Genomic DNA, 16,366 nt, shown 5'->3' with positions numbered 1-16,366 from the left:
AATCTCCTGCCCTGAGGCAAACAGCCTGAGCTAGAAATCCACTTCACATTTCCAACAACGCAAGCCTTTCAAACAAAGTGAGGTCATGAGCACAGATCCTTAAGGTCACAAATACCACAGCGTGCTCTCAAGTGCCAAAGATGTTATTTGAAAGTGATGAAGAGCCTGAAGTTGTGTTTTAGTTCTGTGGGTAAGATTTCATCAGCAGGACCAGAGCTGGGAAGATGGTGAGACAATGGACAGTGCACGGAGCAGTGTTGCAATGGGGTTTTTTTCACCTTTCACTCACAAAAGTGAGGTAAATGTCCCATGAGAAGGTTTTAACACCCACGGGACTTGGAGCAAAGACTGCAACTGCATTGAACCAATAATCAGAATCACCAATTTTAGCATTCTTGGCAGTCTGCAGGCTCACAGTTGTTCTGAGACACTCCTGGTGTATTGTTGTCTTCCTGCTGTCAGTGGCAGGGAGGTGGAAAAGAATCACTGACAAAACATTCAGAATTAAAAAAAAGCACACTCAAATCACAAGCCTGAAGGTATTGGCTGTTAATTAACAGTTATTAAATATAACTGTTGGCTCAGATGTTCCAAATTCTGAGAAACAGCTGGTACAAGAAGTACACACCTGACCCCAAGAGCCTGGCTGGGCATTTACGTGCAGATGGCAAGTTCTGAGCTTTGCTCATTTTGCTGTTCTTTCAAAGAAAAAAGTAAAAGCCACACGACTTTCCCAGTCTGCTTACCTTCGAGTTTATCCTCTCTCACTACTGCAACCTTGTGGCACTGGAAAAAAGAAATACACTCTTAAGATCTGAGGCTGTATGCAAGACAGCTATATTCAGTCATTAAATAACAAAGTGTAAAGATTGTGGCACAGAACACGCTCATCAGTTTTTAAAGCTCTGTCACCCACTCCCAGCTGCACAGATACCCCTGCAGAAAGGCTGCCCTGCCCTCCTGCCCCTGGGAGATGGGACACAGCAGCAGCAGAGCAGGCAGGGCTGCAGCCTGCCCACAGCTCCCTGCACACTGCACTGCCCGGCGCTCCAGCCCGCAGCCAGGCACGGCACCAGGGAGCAAAGCACCACCAAAGGTGAAGCATTCCTTCAAAGCCAGGATGGAGGGTCTCTGGAACTGCACTCTCTGGCCAGTTTTCAAGGCCTACACCTGCTCCAGGACATTCAACAGGCTGTGGTTAATAGTGGGAGGATCCAGACACTCAAAATCCCACCACTAATGCTGTGTTAGACAGATACCACGGACCTGTCTGAAATCAGGGAAAATCCTGTTAAATTCAGGCTATAAACATGACACTGCATGTGCAGCTTTAATTACATACATCCCATTAGACAGAACTCATTCAATAAATAATTACCTTCCAACTCAGGCAGATTTGGAGATTCAAAGACAATATTCCATGCATCTGAACCAGTTTATTGTTTAGGAGAACAAAAAAAAGAGTTTGTTGGTGTTTTTTTCCAATCTACAAATAAAAGCCAGGACACCCTGAGATTTACTATTCCTAAAAGAAGACTGGATCATATTGTAATAGATATTTGTGTGTTTAAAAACACTTGGTGGGATGTCAAAGGCATTTAGTGTTTGGCTCTTAAATTTGTCTGTGGGCAAAGGGGAACAGACACTGAATTTTCCCATTTTCTTTTAAAAACCTCTGGGGTACCTGCCAGAAGTTTTAGCTGACACTCCTGAAAATCTGACAAGCAGCAACGTGGAAAAAGAAATTTACTAAGCAGCAATTCCTTTGCTTAATAAGCTGAAGCACTTCAAATGTAAAATACCGTAAATTAATTTATGTTTGTTTACCAGGATTAAAAAGTTGCTTTAATTAAGCAGCAAAAGAGCAAGTGGCAAGAAAACATAGGTAAGTAAGAGGATAAATAACCACGGGCAGTCTCGGGCCCTCAGTGCAGCAAGGAAAGGGTGTGCAGTGCTGAGGAGGAGCTCTGCAGAGGGATTTCCAGGAGTGATCCACAGCATTCCGGCTACACCTACCGCCAGCAGGCAGCAGTGCAGGGCTCCCTGCACGCCGGGCTGTCCCGGAGCTCCCAGCCCAGCCCCGCCCCGGCACGGCTCCACACCCACAGCCATCCCCGCTGGGCAGGCACCCACAAGCCAGCACTCCAAAGGAACAGACTTAAAAATAGTGGGGGACAAAAGTCACCTTGACACAGCTTCCCTTGGGAGATCTAGGGGAAGATTCCCTGCCCGTGCCAAGGGATTGGAATGACACGAGCTTTGAGGTCCTTCCCAACCCAAACCATCCAGGGATACTGGAATCTTATTTCAAAGATATACAAGCTGCTATGACAGAGTTAAGAAATAATTATTTGTCCCCATGTCAGAAGTCACCTGTTTGTTTCAAAAACATTAAATATAACAGTACAGGTTGACAATCCCCTGACCAGTTCTAGTGAACCAAGAGACTTGTTATTTCCAAAAGAAATGAGGGAAAAGGCTGTTAAACTTGGGCTATGAATGTGACACTACTTGTGCAACTTTAAATACATATATTCCAACACACAGAACCAATGCAGTAAATAATAACCTTCCAACTCAGGCAGATTTGGAGACTGTCAGAATATTTCATGCATGTGAACCAGTTTATTGTTTAGGAGAACAAAAATAAAGTTTGTTGGGTTTTTTCTTGATCTACAAATAAAAGCCAGGACACCCTGAAATTTACTACTCCCAAAAGAAGACTGGATCATATTGTATTAGATATTTGTGTATTTAAAAACACTTGGTGGGATGTCAAAGGCATTTAGTGTCTGGCTCTTAAATTTGTGGGCAAAGGGGAGCACACACTGAATTTTCCCATTTTCTTTTAAAAACCTCTGGGGTACCTGCCTGAAGTTTTAGCTGACATTCCTGAGAATCTGACAAGCTACGTGCATTAAGCAGCAATTCCTTTGCTTAATAAGCTGAAGCCCCTTAAATATAAAGCACTGTTAATAAATTCATGTTTCTTTTGTTTACCAGGATTTTAGAAAGCTGGTTTAATTAACAGGACAACTTCAGCCATGGCCATGCTGTTCTATTTGCTATTATTCCACGCTGCCTGGGTTGCAGGCTCCCTCCAAACACCACTCAGACACTTCTCTGGGAAGTGGATAAACTGCTATCAGGAGGGCCTCTCCACAGGGTTTTGTGATCTCTGATGCCCACAACAGCGAGAGGATTGAGTGGTATCAGGATCTGAGTTAATTAGTTACAAACCCTGGAGTGTTACTCAGCTCTGTGTTCCCAAACCACGGCCAGCTGCTGTGTCCTGCCTGTCCTGCACGCTGGGACGGACACTGAGCCTTCTTCTGCCCCTGCCCACAAGCCCTGGCACACTGCAGCTCCTGCTGCCAAGGAGCCAGCTCAGCTCGTGACCACAAGAGCACAAAACAAAGCAGGAGAGGCACCACAGACCCTGTGAGAAGTGAGACACTCACCACGTGTCCGTTCTGGTGGAGGTTTCCTGCCACCAGGTAGGTGACGTGAAGCTGGGCTCCTGAGCTCTCCTTGCGTTTCCTCTCCACGTAATCATAGAGCATTCTGCACAAAAGAAACAGCATTGGCCAGCAGAAAGGGAAGAGCCTGCAGCCACCCTGCCACGGAGCCCAGCTGGAAACAAGGGGGAGAGCCAGCCCCACACGGACACTTGGCACACAAGCACAGACAGGATGAATTTAACCCTTCTGGGACCCTCTGCCACTGTGGAGAATCCCAGCCCAACCACTACAGAAACCAAAGGGCAAACACATTTGATAGTGGGTCTCTCAGCCCCTGGGCAGCTTGTTCCAAAGTCTCTCCCCCAGAAAGGCATTTCTGAAAGCCCTGAGAGAGGAACTGGAGACCTTTTGGTGCCTCACTGCCCAGCAAGCCCGGCAGACAGCCAGGACCAGGCAGTAACACAACTGCCCGTGCCTGAGAAAACAGGCAAGGATTTTAAATACTTCCAGAGAAATCATTTTTATGTGCTCACAACGATGATGGAAACAGGAATTAACACGGAATTCCCAGGAATTAACCAGCCTCTGGGGGTGCAGCGACACCTACTGTTTGGCCTGGTTGACGTGGACGCCCAGGGTGTAGCTCAGCCATTTGTACGTCACCTGCAAAAGGGGAAAAACCCAACAAACCACTTTAATAAGAAAACCTTGATCTCTCAACTCGATAAAACTGCCATCTGTAGCTTGCTGGTCAATCGAATTGTTCAGACACCCTCCTCCCCTCCAAGAAACCCACGGCAAAAGTGAGAGCACAGGGGCACCTGTGCTTCAACGAGTACACTGAATTCCTGAGACCTGTCCCAAAAGGGCTGGGGGGGAATTTCTGCCCCTCTCCTGTCCCGGGGACACAGACATCCCCAGCTGCACCACTGGGCCAAATATTAGATCCCAGGGCTGGAATCCCAGCCCTGCCCTGCTGTGTCATTTTGACCAGGTACATCTTAGACACCTGTTCCTCCTCCTGCTCGGCCCTTTTAAACCAAGTCCCGGGCTCTGGGCTGAAAACACAGCAATTAAATTGTTGTGTGTTTAGATTTTTCTTGGAATAAGCTACAAAGCCACAGGCTGCTCTTGTTCACATTGTCAGACAAGTTGCAAAAACTTTGCTGCTTTGCTGCAACCTTCTAGGCAAAACCCAATTTATTTTATTTTATTTTTATTTCCGAATAAAATTTTAAAATAAAACTGGAAAGGAACAGACCCACAGCTGTTGAAAACAATCAGCTTCCTGAGCTGCCCTCAAAACAGTTCAGAAAGGGGGGAAGAGAGGAGGAAGAACAGGGGGAGAAGAAGAGAAGGGAGAAAGAAGAAGGAAGTGGGGAGAAAGAGGAAGAAGGAAGGGAAAAGGCGGTAAAGAGGGGAGTAGGAGGAGGAAAGGGGAATTGAAAGAAGAAAGAGGTGGGGAAGGAAAGGGAGGGGGAGAAGAAAAGGGGAAGGAGAGAGGAGAAAAGGAAAGCGGAAGACGGACGGTGGGAAAGGAGGAAGGGTGGAAGGAGGAGGAAGGGGGGAGAAGGAGGAGGCAGCAGAAGGCAGAGGAGAGGGGCCGGGGCGAGGGCCGGCGGAGCCCCGCGGGACTCACGACGCGGTTCTGGTCGGTGACGAACTCGTCGATGTTCTCCAGGTACAGCTCGTCCGCCATGGCCGCGCCGGGCCCGCGCTTCCCGCGCGCCTCAGCGCCTCAGCACCGCGCGCGCGCCGCCGCCATGGCAACGGCCCCGCGGCCGACGGCGGCCGCGCGGGGACACGGGGCACACGGGGCGGCGCGCGAACGGCGCGCGAACGGCTCGCGGGCGGCCCGGCGCAGCCCACCCCGGGCCGGGCCCGGTGGCCCAGAGCGCCTTCCGACCGAACCGGTGCCGTGCTTCTGGCACGAACGGCTCTCCCCAAGGCTCCAGGGACCTCCCGCAGCCGCTGCTCCCCGCCCGAGTGTATTCCCAGCGCAGGTGTGGTGAGTGAAAGCCCTCAGGGGATCAAGGGCCTGCTGTGCGGCTGCTTATCTTCCTTTCGGCCCTGATTGGCTCCCACACGAACACCTGCACCTGGACGCCTCCCCCTGATCCTGACCCGCCTCCTCTCCACCCCCTTCCATCACCGGGCGGACTGGATTGGGAAAATACAATAGCATAGAATAGAAGTGAACTTCTTGGTAGATTTGGGGAAAAGCGACCTGCGACAGCCAGGAGCAGCAATTACAGAAGAGACCTGCTCCAGTCATGAGAGCGCCCGGGCAGCAGGACAGCCCCAGTGTCCCTGTCCCCTGTCCCTGCTCGTGCAGTTCCCGTCCCTGTCGGCAGGTGGCAGCTGGACACCGCGCTTGCCCGGCGGGCGCTGCAGTGGCCACGGACCTCTGTCACCTCTGTCACCTCTGCCACCTCTGTCACCTCTGTCACCTCTGTCACCTCTGTCGCCCCTGTCACCGCTCGGCTCGTGCGGGGCACGGCGGTGTGACACCCCCCGGGCTTGTGCCGCCGAAAAGCAGCGATGGAGTGGGGAGAGGAATTCTGGAATCACAGGGTGGGAAGGCCCTCCAAGATCACGGAGTGGAATCGTTCCTGTGGCACTGCTGAGGTCACTGCTAACCCGTGTCCCCAAGTGCTACATCCACATAGCTTTGAATCCCTCCAGGGAGGGGCACTCACCTGGACAGCCCTTTCCATGAAGGAATGTTCCCTAATATCCAACCTAAACCTCGTCTGGCTCAACTTGGGGCCATTTCCTCTTGTCCTGTCACTTGTTCCTTAGGGGCAGAGATGGTCCCACTCCCCTTCATGCCCCCTGCTCAGTCTGCACCAGCACCTCTGAAAAGAGGTGCCAGAAGGAGCTGAGCAGGCTGAAAAATATCCAGTTATCAGCAAATATCTGGGGTTTGGTTGAGCAGGGCTGCATGATCCCTGGAGCTCTTGCTCCAGCAGGCACAGAGCCCCACGGAAGAACCTCTGGCTGGGAAAGGCAGCAGTGATGCCACCCCAGGTTCACCAGGAGTGTCACCTGCCCTGGGCAAAGTCACTCACTCCATGGGAAGTCCAAGTGGATGCAGGTCCTCACTTGAACACAACAGTTTTTTACCTGGCAAAGGTCAGGGAAGGAAATTGGACCCGTTTAATAAGTGTTAAAATAAACTCACGGTGGCCCTGTGCTGGAATGTTTCTCTAGGGCTCACAATGGCATTCATTACTCAGCTGGCATTGGGTTTGTTTTGCTGGTAACAGAATGATCCACATCCTCTTCCTCCTGTGTCCCAGGCGCCTTCTCTCACACTCTTGTCTCTTTTTCTTCATTTCACTGTAGTTATTCTTGTGCTGTGACATTCTTGGCTTGGCATTTCTGTCTGGTTTACAGAAGGGTGTGCAGGTCTTATATATGTTACTCACCTTTTTGTTGTTTTCAGTCTCTTTTCATCTTTTGTTTTTTCTTCCTTAAGTTTCCTGCTTTGAGCTCTCTGGATGATTTCCTGACCTGGGGTAGAGTGCCTGGTGACTGTAAAATTACACTTTTCACCCTCAGGGCACAGTGTGTGTTGGTACTGCAGGTTGGCTTAAGGGTATGAACGAGTGTGAGAGGTAAGGATTCTCTAGCTGAGGATTCCTTTCCTCTGTATTAAAATGCCGTGGGACCTGGATCTGGTCTCACTCACACCTGCTTTGTACTCTGAGGGAGCTATGTGAGCATAAATTGAAACAAGAGAGGTTTAGACTGGACATAAGGAGAAGTGATTAGAATCACAGAAGGGTTTTGGTTGGAGAGGGCCTTAGAGACCATCTTGTTCCACTCCCCTGCCATGGCTGGGGACACCTTCCACTAGACCAGGTTGCTCCTGATCTCCTTGGTGAAATATTTTGAGATCTCTTAATGTGGGCTTGCTTCCTTCTCTTTCTTCCTCCGTTGTGCCAACTCTGAAGTTTCCATGCCAGCTCCTCTGAGGTGTGAAAGGCAGAGTCAACAAAGCAGTTACTTCAAAGGAGCCAAGTTTCTGAAGGACACACGGACAAGCAGGGCTGGCTCCTGGGTGTCAGAGCTGCAGAACACACCTCTGAGCAAGCTGTGCCCTCACCTCAGGCTGTGTGGAAGTGCCCTTCCACAGGAAGGAGATTTGTAATCCTGGCACAGCTTGAGCCTGGGCTCTACATCTGATTTCTGCCAAGGCATTTGGGTCCCTTGGAGCCCCTTTAGGCCCTGCAAGGGCTCTGAGCTCTCTCTGGAGCTTTCTCCTCTCCAGGTGAGCACCCCCAGCTCTCCCAGCCTGGCTCCAGAGCAGCTCCAGGGCTCCTCTGGGCTCTCTCCAGCAGCTCCAGGTCCTGGTGCTGCTGGCCCAGGGCTGGGGCAGTTCTGCAGGTGAGGTCACACTTCGACATTTCCCTGGTGTTCCCAAAGAACTGCCGTCCCTCCCCTAACTGAGCTCTTCTGAGGCATCTTTCCTGAAAGCAGTGCTGTGATGGGTGTTTCACTCAGCAGAGGTGCTTTTGGCTGCTCTGAAGTTGTGCTGGTTGTCCAGAGGGCAGGGTGACCCTGGCAGGGTTTCTGGCTGGGGACAAACTGGAGATGGAAGCATCTTCAGCAGTGTTGATGAAGGACAAACAGCACATCTGAGCTTTGCGAGGGGAAACGTCATTCCTGGTGGCATGGGAAGCTCAGAGGAGCAGGGAGCCTGCCCTGCTGGCTCCAGCATGAGCCAAAAAATGACCACTGCCCAGAGAAGTGCAATCAGCAGAGAAACACCGGCTCTGACCCCCTGTCCAGGCCAGCAAGAAGCTTCCTTAAGTACTTCCTTAATGCACCCGTGGGGCACAGCCCGTGGCACAGCCTGACACGTGCGCTTCCTTGTTTTTCTTCCCCTTTGGCACAGCCCTGGGAACGTGCTCCTTTGAGTTAGTGAACAGACTGGGGTGGGGGCAGAGCGGTTCTGCCTGTGGGACACATCCACCGAGATCCTGCCCAAATGAGCCCAAATGAGCCCAAACGAGCCCAAATGAGCCGGGGGTCTCAGCCCAAGCCATCCCTCCCAACACTCCGGGGGAAAGGTGCACCCTGGAATAAAAGCTTTGGCCTTCCTGAGAAGGTGGCTGGTGCTTGTAGGATTTGAGTGATGCTGGTGTTCTGTGTAGGGACGTTGGTTGATGCTTCCAAGGTATCTCGTGGTGTCATTGGATCAAGTCAAAATAAAAGCACAGCTTCAGGCTTCCCAGCACCACCTCCTTTTGCACCGAGCCAGGAGGCCTCTCCATCAGCCAAGGCCTTGGAGACCCAGCTGGACACCAGCAGGGATGACCAGCCAGGATCCAACCCTGCCAGGGTGAGGGGCATGGAGGAGGTGATCCTGCACTCCTCCCAGACCTGTAGGAGAAGGGAGGCAGCCCTGATTCCAGAAACATGGTCAGGGATGCTCCTTCAGGCCAGGCTGCTTCTCCTGAGCCTGTGTGCTCCTGGCCTGAACTGCACTTCCAAACAATTTGTGTCATTGGCACATAGGAAATGGCCCTCGAGTAACATTTCCTTGGGAAAAAAAAACAAAAAAGGGATTTTGCTGAAAGGCTTGTAGCAGTGTGGGGAGAGGGCTGCTGTGCTTGGGGGTGCCCGAGGCAGCCCAAGCCAGGCACTCCACTCTCAGCTCTGCCCCTGATGCCAGCACAGCCCTGTCACCTCTCTGTGACATGCCAGCCTTGCCAAACTCGACAGGAACTTTGTCCCGGCCTCCACTGGAGCCAAGATGTTGCCCTTTGCCTCTGTGTAGCTCTCTGTGAGCAGTGGCAGTCTCTCTTGCCAGGCACCTGTTTCACAGCCACCACCTCTGTCATCCCCTCCTCTTCCTGCTATTAAACCCTGACTTGCATTAGCCCTAAAGTTCCCTGAGGGAGGCTCTCCTGACAGAAAAGAATCAGGCTCTGCACTCCAACAGATTGGTGAGGATTGAGGGAGTGCTGCAAATGTTTAAGGGACCCAGAGGAGAAGGTACCACAGGACAGCAGACAGCTGAATCATGGAGACAAAAAAATCCCACCCTGCTTTAGAAACCCCCCAGCCCTGCCAGAAGGATAAAACATGAGCCATCCGTGGCACCTTTCCATCCCCATTTCCGCCCTGGTTCAAAAGCAGGATGTGGACAGTGAATGGGGCAGTGACGCAAGCACACTGCTCTGGCGTGTTGTTTACAGGGGTCCCAGCCCTGTGACGCAGCCCCCCTCGTGTTGTTTACAGGGGTCCCAGCCCTGGGACACACAGCCCCCCTCGTGTTGTTTACAGGGGTCCCAGCCCTGGGACACACAGCCCCCCTCGTGTTGTTTACGAGGGTCCCAGCCCTGGGACACACAGCCCCCCTCGTGTTGTTTATGAGGGTCACAGCTCCCCTTGTCCTACGCAGGCAGTGCTGCTGCCAGCCAGAGAGGAAGAGCCCTGGCTTTGATCTCCAGGCGAGCAGTGGGGGCTTAATCATAAAAAAAAGGAAATAACTCGCTGCATACATGCTGTTGGTGCAAAATATGAGTCTTTCCTGCCAAGGCAGAGACCTGAAGCGGCTCTCCTGGAGCTGGTTAGGCGATCCTCAGGCTGGGTACTGCTCGATTCCTGGTGATTTATGGAGGGTTTTTTTCCCCCTTTTTTCTCCTTTTCATTGAGAAAATGGCCTAACAAAGGGAAGCACCTTTCCTTCCTTGCCAGTAGCACAGAGGCTGACCTTGCCAGCCGACGGCCGAATTACCTGTGGCGACAAAGGGCAAATTCCCAGCGAGGTGTGTTTGTGATCAAAGCAAGAGTTCAGTACCAGAGTGATTGCTCTATAAAATCAGGACATACTTTCTGACGCCTAACCCGTCGATAAGCTGGAAGGGCTGCAGCCTGGGAACAGTTTGCTCAGGTTTAACGATTGACTCATTAGCAGTTCAGCCAGACCTGTCTATTCTCTGCATTTGGAATAAAAAGCCGAGGTGGGAACATTTTCACAGCCCCAGGGTGATGAACTGCAGCTCTCACTGGCACCTCAGCAGTACAAGAACTATATTTACAAGGACAGTAATATTATACAAGACACAATACCAGAATACAAGAACTTTATTTACAGTTCACAGCCTTGAGGTGCCAGCACAAAATCATACAAAGTTAAGGGGTTGGAAGGGAACTTAAAGCTCATCCAGTTCCACTCCCTGCCATGGGAAGGGACACCTTCCAGGAGACCAGGTTGCTCAAGGCTTTATCCAACCTGGCCTGGAACACTTCCTAATGTATCCCAGAACCCTAATTTGAGCCTGCTTTGAGCAGGCCTGTGATTGCCCAGTTGCACTGGGATGTCATGTGCACATTCCCTGCCCTCACCCCCTGCCTGTTCCCTGCCCCGTCACCACTGCACTGTCCCCTCCTCACCCTGTCCCCCACCCTAGTGCCCCATGTCCCACACCCTGTGGTGAGAGGGGCCCTGTCTCTCCTCCCTGTGCCCCTCCTGCAGCCCTGGCCCTATCAGCCACTCCCAGGCCCCTGACCTCCTCCCCGTGCCTTATCCCCCATCTCTAACTCCTGTCCCTGGGCACTAGCTCCTGTCCCCAGTCTCCCATCCCCTGTCCCCAGTCTCCTATCCCCTGTCTCCAATCCCCACCGCAGGCCCCATCCCCGCTTTTGGTCCATGTCCCCAGGCCTTGCTCCCCACTCTCCAACCCCAAACCATCATCCTCTGTCCCGCTGTTCCCTCTTCTCTGTCCTCCATGTCCCCATTGACCATTGTCTGTGCCTTGTCCCCCATCCTCTGCCCCTGCATGCCTGTCCTCCCTCCTGTCCCTGTGTCCCCTGTCTCCATCCCCTGTCCCCGCGCTCCTGTCCCCACGCCCACGGGAGCCCGTCCCCGCTGCCCGTCCACATCCCTCTTACTGTCCCTACCGTCGCCTCCTGTTTCCGTCCCCGCCTCTTGCTCCTACCCCGCCTCCTTTCCTCGTCCCCGCCTTCCGTCCCCTTCCCCGCCCCGGTGTCCCCCGTCCCGGTTCCTTTGTCGTGTCCGCATCTCCGGTGCCGGTCTCTGTGCCCCAGCCTGTGCCCGTGTCCCCATCCCCGTCCCCGTCCCCTGCCCGCCGCCCCGGCGCTGCCCGGTTCTCTGCGCTGCGCTCGCCCCGCCCGCCGGCTCCCGGCGGCCCCGGCGCTGCCGCCGGCGCTGTCCCCGCCGCTGTCCCCGCCGCTGCCGCCATGTCACGGCCGGCGGTGCGGGTGCTGCGGCTGGGCGCGGTGCCGTACGCGGAGGCGCTGCGGGTGCAGGAGCGCTGCGTGGCGGCGGCGCGGGCGGCGCGGGGCCCGGCGGCGCAGCCGGGGCCGGGCGCGGCCCGGAGCGGCCCCGCGGCGCTGCCGGGCCCGCCGGCCGAGAGCGTGGTGCTGAGCGAGCCGGCGCGGCCCGTGTACACCTGGGGGCTGCGCGGCGCGCCGGGCGCGGCGGCGGCCGCGGCGCTGCGGGCGCGGGGCGCGGCGCTGGTGGCGGCGCGGCGCGGCGGCCACATCACCTTCCACGGCCCCGGGCAGCTCCTCGCCTTCCCCGTGCTCGACCTGCGCCGCCGCCGCCTCCCGCTCCGGTCCTACGTGGCCGGGCTGGAGGCGCTGGTGCTGCGGCTGTGCCGCCGCCTGGGGCTGGGCACGGCCCGCGCCCTCCCGCCGCCCTTCACCGGGGTCTGGATGGGCGACAGCAAACTCTGTGCCATCGGTGAGCGGGGACGGCTCCGGGAGCGCGAGTGCGTGTCAGAGCCGGGCTGGGAGAGCCGTGCGGAACGGGAGCCTCCCGGGAGAGCTCAGAGCCACTTCCAGGGCCTAAAGGGCTCCAGGAGAGCCGGAGAGGGCCTTGGGGCAAGGAGGAAAGGCTTCCCGCTGCCAGAGGGCAGGGCTAGGTGGGATACGGGGAAGAAACTTCCCTGCGGGTTTGGGAAGGCCCTGGCACAGGCTGGCCAGAGCAGCGGTGGCTGCTCCCTCCCTGGAGTGCTCGAGGCCAGGTTGGACGGGACTTCGAGCAACCTGGGATCGCGGGAGGTGTCCCTGCCCGTGGAATACCAGCCCAGCCCATCCTGTCATTCCTGTGCATCAGGCGGGGAAGTGCCGGAGCCCTGCCGGAACCTGTCGTGGAGTGCAGGCCCGCGGAGGGTGGGTGTGCACAGCGGAGCATGCGGGGTGCGATTGGCGTCCAGGAGGAGCGGGCAGCACGGCTTTGAGCCCCTGCCCAGCGTGGTGATGGTGCTGACGGTGGGTGCTCTCTGCCCGGCAGGTGTGCACTGCGGGAACCACATCACCTCGCACGGGCTGGCGCTGAACTGCTGCACCGACCTCAGCTGGTTCGACCACATCGTCCCCTGCGGGCTGGAGGGCAAGGGGGTCACCTCGCTGAGCCACGAGCTGGGGCAGCACGTCGCTGTCAGTCACGTCCTCGAGCCCTTCCTCGACTCCTTCCAGGAGGTGTTTGACTGCACTTTGGTCTCTTCAGAAGACCCCGGGGATTAGGATTGCTATGGTGCCTTGCCGGGTGTTTTGGCAGAGCCACGGCACAGCCCCGGGGTCTCTGCTGTGGGACGAGTTCTCGTGCCTTTGCCTGTGGAGTGGACAGTGGCAGAGGGTTTCAGAATGCTGCTTGAACATCCAGACCTCCACTGGGGCCGTTCTCTCCAGCCCTGTGAGTCTCCATCCCTCAGCTGAGATCTCCATGGGTACCGCATCCCCATGTCACTGGCTGGGGAAGTGCCAAACAGGTGCTTTTGTGGGGTTTTTCCTGCTTTTTGCCCCACAAAAATGAAAGACTTGTGTGAAGGCTCATGAATTCAGATGAATTCATGTGGGTCAAGCATCCTTCCCTTGCTGATGGGTAAAAAGAGGCAGATTTTATATATAAAGAGAGTTGCTGGGAACTTTGCTGATCCTTTTCTCATTGATTTACCCCAAGACTTTATCAATGACAGCCTTTCTCTCACTGTGAGCCCAGGGAAATCCTTACGTGGCAAAGATCCTGGCATCAGGGAGGGTGGAAGGTGGCTGTAAACACTGGTTAAAAGGCCATTGGAGAGCTGCAGATGCAGTGGAAGAGCAGGAGGAGGGAGAGGGGTTCACAAGGAGGGAAGCCACGGCTGTTGTGGATCCTGTGGGAGCACGCAGTGTCCTGGCTGGGTGATGGAGACCTGCTCCCACTGGGTCTGTGGTGCTGGAGGAGGTGCTGCTGGCAGCACTTCTGAAATCGCTGTCTCAGCTGCAGCATCATAAGCTGATTTAAAGGACAGAAGGGGTGAGAAGTCAGCCTGAGGCTGAAGTACCCACACCCTGCTCAGGGCAAGACCTGACCCCCACCCACAGCCCGTCACTGCTGCCCTGGGCCCTCTCCCTGCCCCACAAGCTTTGGGATTTCTGTGCTGCTGCATAGCACTGGCAGCTCCCTGTGAGCCACCCGTGGGTGCCCAGTGGGACCGGAGGGTGGTCAGTCCCATTCCGTGGAGCAGGCTGGGCTCCAGGAGGGAACGGTGAGCAGGAGGAACATGCCCGGGCAGGCTCCGTGCCAGTGTGAGGGCTCGGGGCAGCGGTGCCGGACGAGGAGGGACAGGAAAGCGTGACCGGCAGCGTGTGCCGGGGGAAGCGCGGGGCCCCGCTCTCCGCCCCATAGAGCCCCCGCTCTCCGCCCCATAGAGCCCCCGCTCTCCGCCCCATGGAGCCCCCGCTGCCCGGCTGGGCCCGGGGGCCGTGGCTCGACCCGCGGCGCTGGGGACAGGCTGGTGGCCCGCGGCCACCGGCCGGCTGCGGCAGGTGGCTCTGCCCCGGGAAGGGGAGGAGGCTGGCAGCACTCCCAACCCAGCCGGCATCCCTCCCCGGCGGCAGCGATGCTCAGTCCTGGCTCAGCCTGGCAGCAGCGCAGGGAGGGAGGGCACACGAGGTGAGTGCGAGCCTCTCTTCCCACGCCCTGTCCCCCACTCCTCTCCCTGTCCTTACACCCCTGCTAAGGTGGGTCCTCCCCACGTCGTACCCTATCTGTGGGGTAAACCCAGATCTTGCCCTAAACCTCCCAAATTCAGCCTACTTCTCTTAAGTTAGGAAGGCAGCCAGATCCGACCTCATCCCCGTGAGCTCATGGCTGCTCAGCCCCTTCCTCCTCTGCCTCCTCCTCCTCCTTGCAGCTGGGGTCTCATCCTGGGAGGTGCACCCCGAGTTAACGGTGACCCATTTGGGAGGGGGATCAGCTGCCTCTGCATGGGGTAGAGCTGCTGGGGCAGCAGGCAAGGTGTGCTCAGGAGCTGGTGGGGGACACGGTGGATACCTGTGGAACTATGGTGGTTTGTGGGACTGGCGTGTCCCAAAGGATGGCACTCGTGGGGGGCTGTGTCCCAGTGTCCCTTCCTGGCCATGGCTGCTCCAGGGCCCCAGCAAGCTGAGAAGGTTGCACAAGGGAGCACAGGGGAGCTGGCAGAAGAGCACCATGCCAAAGGAGGGATGGCAGGTCAGAGAGGGTCTGGCACCCAAAGGGAAGGGAAATCCCCAGGGAGGTTTAGGGCAGCAGCCCCTCTAGACGGGTTCACAGCGATTTGCAGGGGACTGAGCCAGCTCTGCACCCTGCAGGGGTGCAGGATATGTACCCACCATCCCAACACATCCTTGGGGAATGCACACTTTAAGCCAGCCCTCCTGCTCCCTTGGGACAGCTGTGTCCCCACGCTGTCTCCAGCCCTGGGAAGGAGAGAGGGACATCTGAGCCCTGGGAGCTTTATCCCCTCTGAAATTTAGGGAGAAGGCTTCTGGGAATGCAAAGTGTTTGGCCGCCCTGCTTTGTGGCAGAGGAGGTGCTTCAAGGACCAGTTTGGGGTCATTGTTGTGTCCTGGGAACACTCCACTGTGAGGGCAGCCTCTTGTGAGCCTCCCTGTCCTTCCCTGCAGCCTGCGGAGGGCATGGATGAGAACAACCACACGGAGACTTGGCACCAGAGCCTGCAGGCAGTGCTGGACACCCTGAACCAGACGCTGCATGGGGCCGTCCTGTGCCCCGGCCAGGCCACGGCGGGCGCAGCGGGGGCCACGCGCGGCCGCAACGACAACGCCTACATGTACATCCTGTTCGTCATGACGCTCTTCGCCGCCACCGTGGGCAGCCTCATCCTGGGGTACACCCGCTCCCGCAAGGTGGACAAGCGCAGCGACCCCTACCACGTCTACATCAAGAACAGGGTCTCCATGATCTGAGCCTTGGCCCCGGGGGGCCACTGGGCTCGGGGTCACCTTGCTGGGCACATCCTGCTCGCTGTGGGATGGGACAGCGCTGCTGGCCCCAAAGCTGCTGGGAACCCCCTAAAGCTGCTGAAAACCCCTCAAAGCTGCTGAGAACCCCGCAAAAGCTGCTGGGAACCCCCACCATGGAGGAGCTCAGTCCTGGTGTGAGCAGCGCTGGCAGGAGCTGGAAGAATGTGACCTGCAAGCAGGTCCTGGTCCTGCAGACCCACCTCGGCTCCACCATGGGCATGGGGATGGCAAGGCCAGGTCCTTCCCCACCGTGGCCTGCAGGGGCTGGCAGGAGCCTTCAAAGACAATATTCCCCCATTTCCCTACTCAGATCAGCTGGCATTGACCTCCCTGGGCTCCCAGCAGCTGTGACAGTGGTTTGTGGGTTTTTCTGGTGCTGAAACCCTGTAATGTTTGAGCTGGGCTGGGCCCTGCTTTTCTGGCAGGGAATTAAAGGAGGTGGTGGGTTCCAGGGGACTTGTGTTTGCTTCTCCTCCAAGCAAAGTTGGTGTTTGGAGCAATCCATGGGGCACCGCTCTGTGCCAGAGCCCAGGGGATGCTGAAAGGGCTAAACCTGTGTGCTGCCAAGGTGGATTCAAGGGCAGGGTGGATTCGGTGGCATCACAGCCCTATGATGGGACAAATCCCCAGGA

At 56.1% G+C, this 16,366-nt stretch overlaps 4 protein-coding genes across 6 annotated transcripts in view; 3 read left to right on the top strand and 1 right to left on the bottom strand.

The window, feature by feature from the left end:
- Positions 1 to 5,238, bottom strand: part of POLD3 (DNA polymerase delta 3, accessory subunit) — a 23,172-nt gene extending 17,934 nt beyond the window's left edge. Inside the window, exons 1-4 of the mRNA XM_063419292.1 lie at positions 5,101 to 5,238; positions 4,069 to 4,124; positions 3,462 to 3,564; positions 747 to 786 (exon numbers count right to left, since the gene is read on the bottom strand). Coding sequence (XP_063275362.1) covers positions 747 to 786; positions 3,462 to 3,564; positions 4,069 to 4,124; positions 5,101 to 5,160 — 259 coding nt within the window. The 5' untranslated portion in view covers positions 5,161 to 5,238. The remainder of the gene's footprint in view (positions 1 to 746; positions 787 to 3,461; positions 3,565 to 4,068; positions 4,125 to 5,100) is intronic.
- Positions 5,164 to 16,366, top strand: part of PGM2L1 (phosphoglucomutase 2 like 1) — a 45,669-nt gene continuing 34,466 nt past the window's right edge. The window contains exon 1 of the mRNA XM_063419291.1: positions 5,164 to 5,464. Within this exon, the coding sequence (XP_063275361.1) occupies positions 5,225 to 5,464 (240 nt within the window). The 5' untranslated portion in view covers positions 5,164 to 5,224. The remainder of the gene's footprint in view (positions 5,465 to 16,366) is intronic.
- Positions 5,447 to 16,185, top strand: KCNE3 (potassium voltage-gated channel subfamily E regulatory subunit 3). 2 transcript variants are annotated; one of them, XM_063419296.1, is made up of 2 exons: positions 5,447 to 5,469; positions 15,375 to 16,185. In XM_063419296.1, exon 2 carries the CDS (start codon positions 15,387 to 15,389, stop codon positions 15,675 to 15,677), a length of 291 nt encoding a protein of 96 aa, XP_063275366.1. In that variant the 5' UTR covers positions 5,447 to 5,469; positions 15,375 to 15,386; the 3' UTR covers positions 15,678 to 16,185. The 2 variants fall into 2 exon arrangements, with proteins under 2 accessions (XP_063275366.1, XP_063275365.1); XM_063419295.1 differs by lacking the exon at positions 5,447 to 5,469 and adding an exon at positions 14,020 to 14,379.
- On the top strand, positions 11,478 to 13,171 carry LIPT2 (lipoyl(octanoyl) transferase 2). 2 transcript variants are annotated; one of them, XM_063419294.1, is made up of 2 exons: positions 11,478 to 12,211; positions 12,736 to 13,171. In XM_063419294.1, the coding sequence occupies exons 1-2, from the start codon at positions 11,679 to 11,681 to the stop codon at positions 12,929 to 12,931; spliced, it is 729 nt and encodes a 242-aa protein (XP_063275364.1). In that variant the 5' UTR covers positions 11,478 to 11,678; the 3' UTR covers positions 12,932 to 13,171. The 2 variants fall into 2 exon arrangements, with proteins under 2 accessions (XP_063275364.1, XP_063275363.1); XM_063419293.1 differs by having other exon boundaries at positions 11,494 to 12,183.

Source organism: Prinia subflava, chromosome 25, assembly GCF_021018805.1.
Source record: "Prinia subflava isolate CZ2003 ecotype Zambia chromosome 25, Cam_Psub_1.2, whole genome shotgun sequence".
Taxonomy (NCBI): domain Eukaryota; kingdom Metazoa; phylum Chordata; class Aves; order Passeriformes; family Cisticolidae; genus Prinia; species Prinia subflava.
Note: the sequence above shows the minus strand (reverse complement) of the source record. Positions and strands in the feature narration are given on the sequence as shown.

What these genes read in the sequence shown, in the direction of transcription:
- LIPT2 (XM_063419293.1), top strand. Translation starts at nt 11,679, where the DNA reads ATGTCACGGCCGGCGGTGCGGGTGCTGCGGCTGGGCGCGGTGCCGTAC. An exon ending in CAGCAAACTCTGTGCCATCG is followed by an intron (nt 12,184 to 12,735) that starts GTGAGCGGGGAC and finishes TCTGCCCGGCAG; the next exon opens with GTGTGCACTGCGGGAACCAC.
- KCNE3 (XM_063419295.1), top strand. Translation starts at nt 14,155, where the DNA reads ATGGAGCCCCCGCTGCCCGGCTGGGCCCGGGGGCCGTGGCTCGACCCG. An exon ending in AGGGAGGGAGGGCACACGAG is followed by an intron (nt 14,380 to 15,374) that starts GTGAGTGCGAGC and finishes CCTTCCCTGCAG; the next exon opens with CCTGCGGAGGGCATGGATGA.